The 11089-nt window shown below is 35.0% G+C and overlaps 1 protein-coding gene across 7 annotated transcripts in view; it reads right to left on the bottom strand.

The window, feature by feature from the left end:
• Positions 1 to 1128: 1128 nt before the first annotated feature.
• The window catches only part of FAM135A (family with sequence similarity 135 member A), a 147213-nt gene continuing 137252 nt past the window's right edge, over positions 1129 to 11089 (bottom strand). For 6 of the 7 annotated variants that reach the window (XM_088840491.1, XM_055432812.2, XM_055432815.2 and 3 more), the window contains 2 exons: positions 7711 to 7824; positions 1129 to 3127 (listed from right to left, as the gene is read on the bottom strand). In XM_088840491.1, coding sequence (XP_088696617.1) covers positions 2922 to 3127; positions 7711 to 7824 — 320 coding nt within the window. In that variant the 3' untranslated portion in view covers positions 1129 to 2921. The remainder of the gene's footprint in view (positions 3128 to 7710; positions 7825 to 11089) is intronic. The other variant, XM_055432813.2, reaches the window with a different exon arrangement.

The raw sequence follows: 11089 nt of genomic DNA, 5'->3' as shown, positions 1-11089 counted from the left end.
TTGGGGCTCAGTCATCACACCCATTCCTGAATTCTGGCAGAAGAAATGGTCCCATTTTCTGCTGGGGAAGCTGAGAAAGCCCGATACACTCACCTGGGTGGGTGCCTGGTAGCTTGAGTGCTGGCACAGGACAGCCTGTCAATCACACAATCATGAGACTTTGAATCTGGAATGAGTGATGCAAAGAAGCAGAAGTAATCCAGTTTTCAGAGGAATCCCTGCCATTAGAAACATACACAAACCTCTAGCTCCTCTGGAGTGGGAACTTGGCTATATATAATTTTGGTCACCTTACTTCCTTGGTTTCTACCTGTTTTCTAAGAATGGTTTTCCAGTCTTGCCGTCAATTTTGTGAACCATCTATATTTTTCAATAAATTCTTTTTCTGCTGAAGTTAATCATAATGGTTTTTGTTGTTTACAACTCAGAATTCTAACTGGTATACACTTTAATGAGATTCATTCTCTAAGAGTCAACTACACTGTTTCGGATGATCATTGACCCACCCCTGCACTCTGAATTTGAAGGTGAACAGTGTATAACAGTTTCTCTGGTAAATCAGAAGTTAAATCTACTGGACTGGAAACCATGATCACTGATATGTTTTTAAAACTATTAAAACAACAAACATCCAATCAACCAACCATGATCATAAGAGCAATTTTCCCTTAAAAACAGCAGTATGATTATGAATAATACTTTGATAAACCCAGAAGATTATTCAAACTCATAAGTGAAACTTCTTTTAGTTAAAAATAAGAAATGAAAAGAAATACAAGAAAAAAGTATGGTATTTTAAACTCAGGACCAAGGAATGTGAAGATGAAAAAATGTGTGTAGCAAAAATACAGGGTGAATAATGCATTTACATTTTCCAGTTATAATGCACTTGGTATATTATTGCTTACTCAATTAAAAATTTTTCATATGTTTTTAAAAAAGTAAACAATTATGAAGCATAATGAAATATGTTTTAACAAATGCAAATGATATAAATTATAAAAATAGTTCACAAAGGTATAAGTTACACAATCACACTGTCCTATAAAGTTAATTAATAGTCTATCCAATTATAAATAAAAATATACCTCTAGTATTCTGAAAATAAGCGAGTGTTTTAGCTGTTCCTCCAGATAGTCATTTGTTCATTTATTAGCAGCAGAGGCAATAACACAATGCTAAAAATAAACATGCATCAATTTTACAATACATATTTACAAAAGCTTTCTATCACAACTGGTAAATGCAAATAGACCTTCTATCTATCCTTAGTGCATTATTATTTTCACAAGTAAAACAGGAAAGGAAAATAGTGAATTTAATGCTATTCAGCACCTTGAGTAAAGTCAAGAGACTTAACATCATATATCAAAACATTTGCATCTGTGTCACCAAACATCTAAAGTTAATTATTTTGTTCCATGAATTATTGTATTTACATTACTCTTTAGTTCAACAAATTTTAGCAATATTTAAAAATTATCTAAATTCATAAAAGTATTTCATAAATTTCAACATTTAATTATTATGTACATACAAGGAAGTCAATGAAAAAGTTAAAGAAATATAGTCAGAAAGTTCAAGCAACATTACCAAATTTAGCAAAATTCCAACCAAATCAAGGCAGAGGGCATTCAAACATTCAAAAAATCTCTAGATGCTGTGACCATGAACATGAAAAGTTCCAGTAATAAAAGTCAATATGAGAAATAATGTTGAAATCACCGGTAGAAAATATATTTTAATAGGCATGACAGATGTTTACTAGCAACAGTAATAATAACTTTTTATAGAAAACTTTTATAACATTGTCATATATGAACTACCCGGTTTGAGAGGGCAAAATAGTTGATTTCAAAAAATATATTTTAGCAGCCATAATTTTATTTCCAGTTAAACATAGTAAAATGTTAAAAGTAAAATTTATGACTAACTAAATAATACCCCCATACTAGAAAATTTAAAATCCCATGTTATTCTAGCAATTCAGTTCAGTTCAGTCACTCAGCTGTGTCTGACTCTTTGTGACCCTATGCACTATGGCACACCAGTCTTCCCTGTCCATCACCAACTCCCAGAGCTTCCCTGTCTAGCACGTCGAGTCAGTGATGCCATCCAACCATCTCATCCTCTGTTGTCCCATTCTCCTCTTCCCTTCAATTCTTCCTAGCATCAGGGTCTTTTCCAAGGAGTCAGCTCTTCGCATCAGGTGGCCAAAATATTGGAGTTTCAGCTTAAGCATCAGTCCTTCCAATGAACACCCAGGACTGATCTCCTTTAGGATGGACTGGTTGAACCTTCTTGCCGTCCAAGGGACTCTCAAGAGTCTTCTCCAACACCACAGTTCAAAAGCATTGATTCTTCGGCGCTCAGCTTTCTTCACAGTCCAACTCTTACATCCATACATGACTACTGGAAAACCCATAGCTTTGACTAGACTGACCTTTGTTAGCAAAGTAATGTCTCTGCTTTTTAATATGCTGTCTAGATAGCTTCTCTTCCAAGGCGCAAGCGTCTTTTACATGGCTGCAGTCACCATCTGCAGCGATTCTGGAGTGATTCTAGCAATAATGGCCTTTAATATGATGTGTCTGATGTAAAGATTGTGGAAAGCCAATAATAAAACAATCATACATACATATGGGCTTAAAGTTTCACTGAAATACTTATGTAGCAAAATATATGAAAAAGTAATAGAAAAGTAAAAAGATGAAATTAAAAAATATTGCACAGGCACATTACCTAGAAAGTAAAGTTGATGTTTAAAAAGCTCTAAATATGGATGATATAAATTATCTTCCATATAAAAAGGTATAAATATTTCTTAGAACTTATCAGCATCTATAGTTTATTATAATAGATTATCTAAATCATTGTTGAATGAGGTAATTGTAAAGTCTCTAGCAATGTTTTTTTCAATTCTATTGGAAATATTTGAGGGCAGCAACCAGAAAGAATTTCTCGAGAAATATTTCTGAATCCAGAACAGCTATATGTGCAGCTCTGCCAATGAGTGAATCAGCTGTATTGGGCAATGCATTGATGACATTATAGCGAACCAAGTTACAGTCCTTGCTTTGCAGAACCGGGCGAAGTAAGTTGTGGATCATTTCTGAATAGATCTGTCCTATGGGACAAATATAAAAAAGGAAAATCTGTTCACAAAAAGAGCTGAAAAAAATTCTTCTCCAACTTTTACATAATTCAAAAAATTTAGTTACATTATTTCCATTTAAAGCAGAAAAATGTCTTTTAAAAGGACTTTTTGCTTGAATATAATGTTTGAGACTATTGTAGAGAAAATATAAATGATCAAATTATCTAGCCAACTAAAATAACAAATTTATTATACACTGTTTTTGTCAACTTGGTATTAATTAAAAATAATGACTATAGTAGAGCAAATAGTTTTTTTCAACATGAAGTCTCTTACGACTGTAGAGGAGCCATGATGAGACATTCTGACAATGCTAAATTTAAAACCTGAGTCTAGAGCAAACACTTTAAAAAAAAGTTTTCACGGCAGTTAACATTATTCCACATATTTCCAAATTATTTTGGAAAGAATAGTAACTTTCCATAATAAGAAGAACAATGTGAGTTGGCTCAAAGATCAAACAGAATTCTTTTTATTTTTTGGCCTGCAGGTTTATTTAATACTTGGTTTTGCTTTTAATTCCAAAGTTGTGCTCCTTTCTCTCTTTCTGGTTAATTCTTACAATGGGTTTATTGAGAGCATGCAAAGCATAAATGATAAAGTTTACATACATATACACATAAAAGCACAAACTGCCTTAAAAGGGGCAAGACAGTTTTTAATGCTCATACAGTACTTCATTATTAACAGATGAGTGCTAACATATATCCATCAAACATGAATTTTAGGCATGAAGGTATTAAATTTCAGAGAAGAGGAAGGATGTAGTCTGGAGGAATGATGAGAAGGCAATAGTATACAGAAGCATAATTAGAGAAAGAGGAGAGAGAGGTGTTTAAAAGAGCGATAAATATCATACAGATTTACAAAAAAGGTTTTAAAAATTTCTTTTTTAAATTGAAGTATGGTTGATTTACAGTATTATATTAGTTTCAGGTATACACTGATTCTATATTTTCATAGATTATACTCCATTTGAAGTTCCTATAAAATATTGGCTACATTCCCTGTACTGTATACTCCTGTGTCTTCTCAGGTAGTGTCAGTGGTCAAGTGGTCTGTGCCAATGCAGGAGACATAAGATACATGGGTTCTATCCCTGGAAGATCCCCTGGAGTAGGGCATGGCTACCCACTCCAGTATTCCTGCCTGGAGAATCCCATGGACAGTGGAGCCTGGTGGACTAGAGTCAATAGGGTTGCAAAGAGTTGGACACGACTGAAGCGACTTAGTGTGCATGTATATTCTAATAGTTTGTTTTACACATAGTAGTTTGTATTTATCCATGTCTTGCCTCTCCCCAATCCTTCTCCCCAGTGGTAATCACTAGTTTGTTCTTTGTAGCTGTGAATTTGTTTCTTCTTTGTTATATTTAATCATTTGCTTTATTTTTTAGATTCCACATATAAGTGATAACACGTGTATATTTATCTTTCTCTGACTTATTTCACTAAGCATAATACCTCTAGGTCCATCCATGTTGTTACAAATGGCAATATTCCATTCTTTTAAATGGCTGAGTAATATTCCATTGTATATATGTATCACATCTTCTTTATTGATTCATCTGTTGATGGACACAGGTTGCTTCCATATCTTGACTACTATAAACAATGCTGCTATGACTACTGGGGTGAATGTATCTTTTGGAATTAGTGCTTTCTTTCTCTTTGGCAATATACCCAGAAGCAGAATTACTGGATCATATGGTAGTTCTATTTTTATTTTTTTGAAGAAACTCCATATTGTTTGTCACAATGGCTGAACCAGTTTACATTCCCACTACAAATGTACAAGGGCTCCCTTTTTTCCACATTCTCAACATTTGTTATTGTGATCTTGATTTGCATTTCCCTGATGATTAGCAATGTTGAGTGGCTTTTCATGTGCCTGTTGGCCATCTGTATGTTTTCTTTGGAGAAATGTCTGTTCAGGTGTTCTGCCCATTTTATAATCGGTATTATATTATAATCGGTATTGTTTTTGTTTTTGATGTTGAGTTGTAGAGCTGTTTATATAATTTGGTTTACTGGTCATATCATTTGCAAGTATTTTCTCCCATTCAGCAGGTGATCTTTTTGTTTTTTTTGATGGTTTCCTTTGCTGTGCAAGAGTGTTAACACTGAAAGTTTCAGTTAGGTCTCATTTGTTTATTTTTGCTTTTGTGGGTTCTTTACCACTAACGCCACTTGGGAAGCCCATTGAGAAGAGACAGATGCAAATATTGCTATGACTTGTGTCAAAGAGTGGTTTTTTTTTTTTTGGCCTATGTTTTCTTATAGGACATTTATGGTTTCTGATCTTATAGTTAGATCTTTAATCCATTTTGAGTTTAATTTCTTATATGTTGTGAGAAAACGTTCTACTTTTATCTTTTTACATGCAGCTGCCCAGTTTTTCCAGTGCCTTACTGAAGAGACTATCTTTCCCCATCGTGTGTTTCTGCCTCTTTCGTCACAGGTTAACTGACCATAGGTGTGTGGGTTTGTGTCTGGGGACTCTATTCTGTTCCGTTGATCTCTGTGGCTGTTTTTTGCCAGCACCATGTTGTTTTGATTACTGTAGTTTTATAGCATAGTCTGAAATCAGGGAGTGTGACTATCCAGCTTTGCTCTTTTTTTCCTCAAGATTGCTTTGGTTATTTGGGATCTTTTTTGGTTCCGTATAAATTTTAGGATTATTTGTTCTAGTTCTGTGAAAAATGCCACTGGTATGTTGATGAGGATTGTTCTGAACTTGTAAATTGCCTGGGGGAGTATAGACATTTTAACAGTGTTAATTCTTCCAATCCATGGATATCTTTCCATTTCTTTCTATCATCTTCAACTTCCTTCACCAGTGTCTCATAGTTTTCAGAGTATAGGTCTTTCGTCTCACTGATTAAGCTTATTCCTAGGGATTTTGTTTTTGATGCAATTTCAAACAGGGCTGTTTTCTTGCTTTCTCTTTCTTACAGTTCAATATCAGTGTATAGAAAAGCAAATAGTATCATTACATCTGCAAACAGTAACAGTTTTACTTCTTCTCTTCTACTTTGGATGACTTTATTTCTTTTTCTGTCTGATTGCTATGAGTTGTTGTTTTTCAGTCGCTCAGTCATGTCTGACTCTGTCGGTAAAGTAATACCTCTACTTTTAAAATATGCTGTCTAGGTGTGTCATAGCTTTTCTTCCAAGGAGCAAGCGTCTTTTAATTTCATGGCTGCAGTGATTTGGAAGCCCAAGAAAATAAAGTCTGTCAGTGTTTCCACTATTTCCCCATCTATTTGCCATGAAGTGATGGGACCAGAGGTCATGATCTTAGTTTTCTGGACTTTCAATACTATTTGAATAAAAGTGGCAAGAGTGGATTTATTCCTGATCTTAGAGGAAATGCTTTTCACTATTGAATATGAAGTTAGCTTTGGGTTTTGTTTCCCATAAATGGCCTTCATTATGTTGAGATATATTCTCTTTATACTCACTGTGACGAGTTTTCATCGTGAATGGACAGTGAATATTGTCAAACACTTTTTAAGCATCAATTGAGATGATCATGTGTTTTTTATCATTTGTTAATGTGATGTATCACATCAATTGATTTGCAGATAATGAACTATCCTTGAATCCCTAGGATAAGTCCCACTTTTGATGTGTGATCCTTTTAATACATTGTTGAATTTGGTTTGCTAATATTTTGTTGAGGACTTTTGCTTCTATGTTCATCAATGATACTGGCTTGTAATTTTCCTTTTTTGTGGCGCCTCTGTCCAGTTTTGATATCAGGGTGATGCTGGCTTTGCAGAATAATGTAAATCTTTCTTCACATTCAATTTTTTAGATAGTTTGAGGATAGCTATTACCTCTATTCAAACTTTTGGTAGAATTCACCAATGAATCTGTGTGATCCTGTACTTTTATTTGTTGGGAGGGTTTTTATTTTCTGATTAAATTCCACTGCTGGTAATTATGCTCATATTTTCTATTTCTTCCTGTTTCAGTTTGTGGAGATTTTACATTTCTAGAAATGTATTAATTTCTTTTAGGTTGTCCATTTTATTGGTGTATGATTGCTCACAGTCTCTTAGGATCTTTGTATTTTTGTGGTGTCAGATGTTGTTAACTATTCCGCTTTCATTTCTCATTTTATTTTGGTCCCCTCTTTTTTTCTTGACTAGTCTGCTTGCTGCCAATAAGTATAGTTACTTTACTCTTTGACTAAAAGTAAAGTATTGCCAAACGTGGAGCATGACCTTTACCACAACCACCAATCCCAAGAAACCAGAGGAAATTGAAGCACAAATTACTTCTGAAGCAATAAAATGGAGAAGCATTTGTAATTATATGAAAAAGAGATTTCAAAAGAAAAACTACTGTTTCACTGGCCAAAACATCTTACATGGCAGAAGAAAACGAAGGAAAATGGAGAAAGGATAGCTGTTACTATCAGCAGGTGGAAAAGGAAGTCAGAGGAAAGCAAAGACAAAAGAAAGAAGAGAACATGAATGCAAGAAAAATTTGGGAGAGACTCATATGTAGACAGAACTCTTAAATATTTCTAATTTACTTCGTTACCTGACTGTTTGTCCTTCAAAGCTGTCTTGCACATTTCAATGCGGGCAGAATGATAAGGAACATAGCGATCTTGCAGAGATCCCACTAGGACAACATTTCTGAAGTAGTGAAGCCCTGTGAAGAAAAAAATACTGAGTTACAGTGCAACAATTAACCAGATTTTAAATAACTTACTAGTATCATATTAAGTGACCATAAATGTACTTCCTCAGTAGTATTAAGTTTATGCCTTTTTAAGTACCTGATGAATTCCTTCTCCAAATTTCTAGGTATGCTCTACCAAAACTGCCAGTTTCATTGTACGTAGTTTATGTGCTGATATGAGAACTGTGTGTCTGCACTGAGAGAGGCCAAGGGTTGCGGTATGGGGGTGAGGGAGAAACTGGATAGGTGGACTGAAATTTTACTATAATGTTCTTATTTCCAAAGGCTATTCATCAATATTCAGAATTACTTCCTGTAACAAAAGTACACTCTTCCATAAAAACAAAACACTCTGTACGAAATCATTTAAAGCTGACTTTGTATTTTAAGTTTGCATTTGACCCTAGTCCAATATTACTTATATTTTCTCCTTATTTAGCATGATGTCAAGATTATACTTTGAATTTTTAATAAAAAATTTTATGATCCATTCAATAGACTTTTTGTTAGGTCTATTCAAGTTTTTTAGTTTTTCAGTAAACTAGATGAATTTAGGGCTTGTGTCCTTGGGATGCTTTGCTAAATAACTCATTTAAATACTGAAACTACATTCCTGACCACTTCAGCACTAGTGATGTTCTAATTTTACTATTTGGCTCAGACCAGTAAATACAAAATAAAATTTTATATGATGAATTAAATAAGGTACAAATAGATATTGGTAACACATTATAATTGGTTATTTAGTACATAAAATTTTGTTCTGGAATGTTCCAGAATAAAATTTTGAAACTTTCTGTGCCCTGAAATTCAGAGTCTTAGAGACAGTCAATTCTGGGGACTACTGTGGATCCAGAACATAAAAAGCTTTCACAGAAGCTCCGTGTCTTCCCTGGAACTTAAGGACCCTAATGATGAGAAGAGTTTAGACTGACACACAGCCAGGTGAAATGGTATATACCTTCTGTGCCAAATATAAGGTCATCCCTTTTTTTGTCAATGAGAAGACACTACTTTGTGGCCACTTGAATATATAAAATTCTAGGAATGTAAGTGAAATAACAAAATGGCTATAATAGGAATTAATTCAGTTGCCTAAACATTTAAAAAATTGTATTTTAGAAAGGTTAAGAAAAAGTTTTCCCCTTCATTCTCACATTTCATGAGACAAATTCATTTCCCTCTGACATTATTTGAAACCAGTGTCTTCACTGGAGTGACTCTGGGAATCATCTGTGTGAACTAAGCAGAGGTCTTCAAGCTGGCATACACTTACCCTTTGGGGTAATTTAAGACTTCATGGGGCAGATGAGCATTTACATCTTTAAGAAAACTGGTTTCTAGATCCCAGCTTCCATATGAGCACTTTCCTAAAAATGATTTTTCCTTCTTTTGCCTTATGAGAGAAAGACATTTCTCCAATCTATTTCAGATCTTATGGTACATACCCCGGGAAAATCAAACCAAAAATGAAAGAAGTCTTACTTTCTCTTACAAAAAGTTTGATATGATCAATTGTTTGACAGTTAAGAAATGACTGTGTCAATTACATGTCATGGCACATATTTCCCACAAATTAAATGAGCTAAATTTATAGCTCCAAGTCTTTACATTTTTATGAAAATACATGGCTGGATGGCATCACCGACTCTGTGGACATGAGTCTGAGTGTACTCCAGGAGTTGGTGATGGACAGGGAGGCCTGGCGTGCGATTCATGGGGTCGCGGAGAGTCGGACACGACTGAGCGACTGAAATAAACTGAACTGAACTGATACTACCTCACATGCCAGAAAATATATCCCTTGTAACTATTTAAAATTATAGAAAATAGTTGTAGGTATGACTATAAAATTATACAAGGGGATACAAACTGTTTCAAAATTCTTTTAAGGGGTCAACAAGCCAAAAAAATGTGAAAGCCACCATCCCATGGCGTATTATTTTCACTTCTAACCCAGTTACCTTAGGTGCTGTGCTTCTGAAATCTGGCGCTGTTAACTGAAACTTTATCCTGAGCTGCATGAAACCAGCCATGTAACAGCCCAGTTGGTTTTTTCTATTACTTAACATGTGTGTCCTCTGTAAAGGCAACCACACTGCACAGCTCTGGGGGCATCACTCACATCACACTGACAGTAATGATGCTGCACAGCCTGTGGCAGCCTTGCTCAGTAAAGGTCATTTCTGTACTTTTTCTCAAAATATCAGCATCTTTTACATTTTTACCAGTATGTAAAATATTATATATCTCTCATGTTAAACGTCACTCACTCAACAAATCTGTCCTTGGACTTTATGCTCCCCTCCAATTATCACCCCATTTACTGGCACTCTATTTCTATAGTTTATAAAAATTATATCATTAATTTAAAATTTATTTTCCCAAATAATCACTCTTTGTAGAGATTCTGCTGTGCTTCTACAGAAATAATGGCATTTGGGCTCAGAATCACTGCTTTAGATATTTAGATCCTTGAGAGGAGTGTTGGTGTCTCCTAGGTTCAGGCAGCTCGGTGGAGTGGAAGTACGCAAACCAAGAAAAGAAGAGGAGGGGGTGTCCAAGAAACCCCTACGCTCTTTGATTCCATGATGATAAAATAAATACAATCAAAGACACCGACACTGATATAGATACACGATACTGTTGCATTTTAAAATGTGATTTCCAAGATAGCACTGTACTTTAATTTAAAAAGGCACTGTACTTTAAAAATGCATTTTAAATTAAATTATTTTAATAACACGTTTTCAAGAACGATAAATACATATTACTGATAATGAGCATCCTGTATGGAAGGCCTGCTTTTTGCATTAGCCAAGAGAAACAGACTCTGGCCCCTTTTTTGAGTCTTTTGCTTCCATTCCTGTGTAGCAGTGTTGGCTGGAGAGGGCAGAAGCTCAAAGAGAAACATGGTGGTCCCCGAGGTGCAGTGCTGGTGGGAATCATGGCAGCACTTCATCTGAGCAAAGTCCAGCTGACAGACACATCTCAGGGCTGTGTTTGGGGAGCTCTGTGCTGTAGGTTCATCCTCTGTATACCTGCACTGACTCTACCTGCTCAAAGACAGCCTTGTCCACTGACCTTCACTCAGCCCAAGGTGACTAATTCTTGGTTGAAAAGTTACCTCTAACTTGGTAAAGTAATACTTTTTTCCCATCTGTAGAATGAGACAGTTTAACTAGAAAAGTTTCTAAATATTTTAGCTGCTTTTCAGGATTGCCATGAAAAAGAT

This window comes from Moschus berezovskii, chromosome 10, assembly GCF_049115385.1.
Source record: "Moschus berezovskii isolate FMDL1 chromosome 10, NW_MosBer_1.0, whole genome shotgun sequence".
In the NCBI taxonomy this organism is placed as follows: Eukaryota; Metazoa; Chordata; class Mammalia; order Artiodactyla; family Moschidae; genus Moschus; species Moschus berezovskii.
The sequence above is the reverse complement of the archived record's forward strand: the minus strand, read 5'-3'. Positions and strand labels throughout refer to the sequence as shown.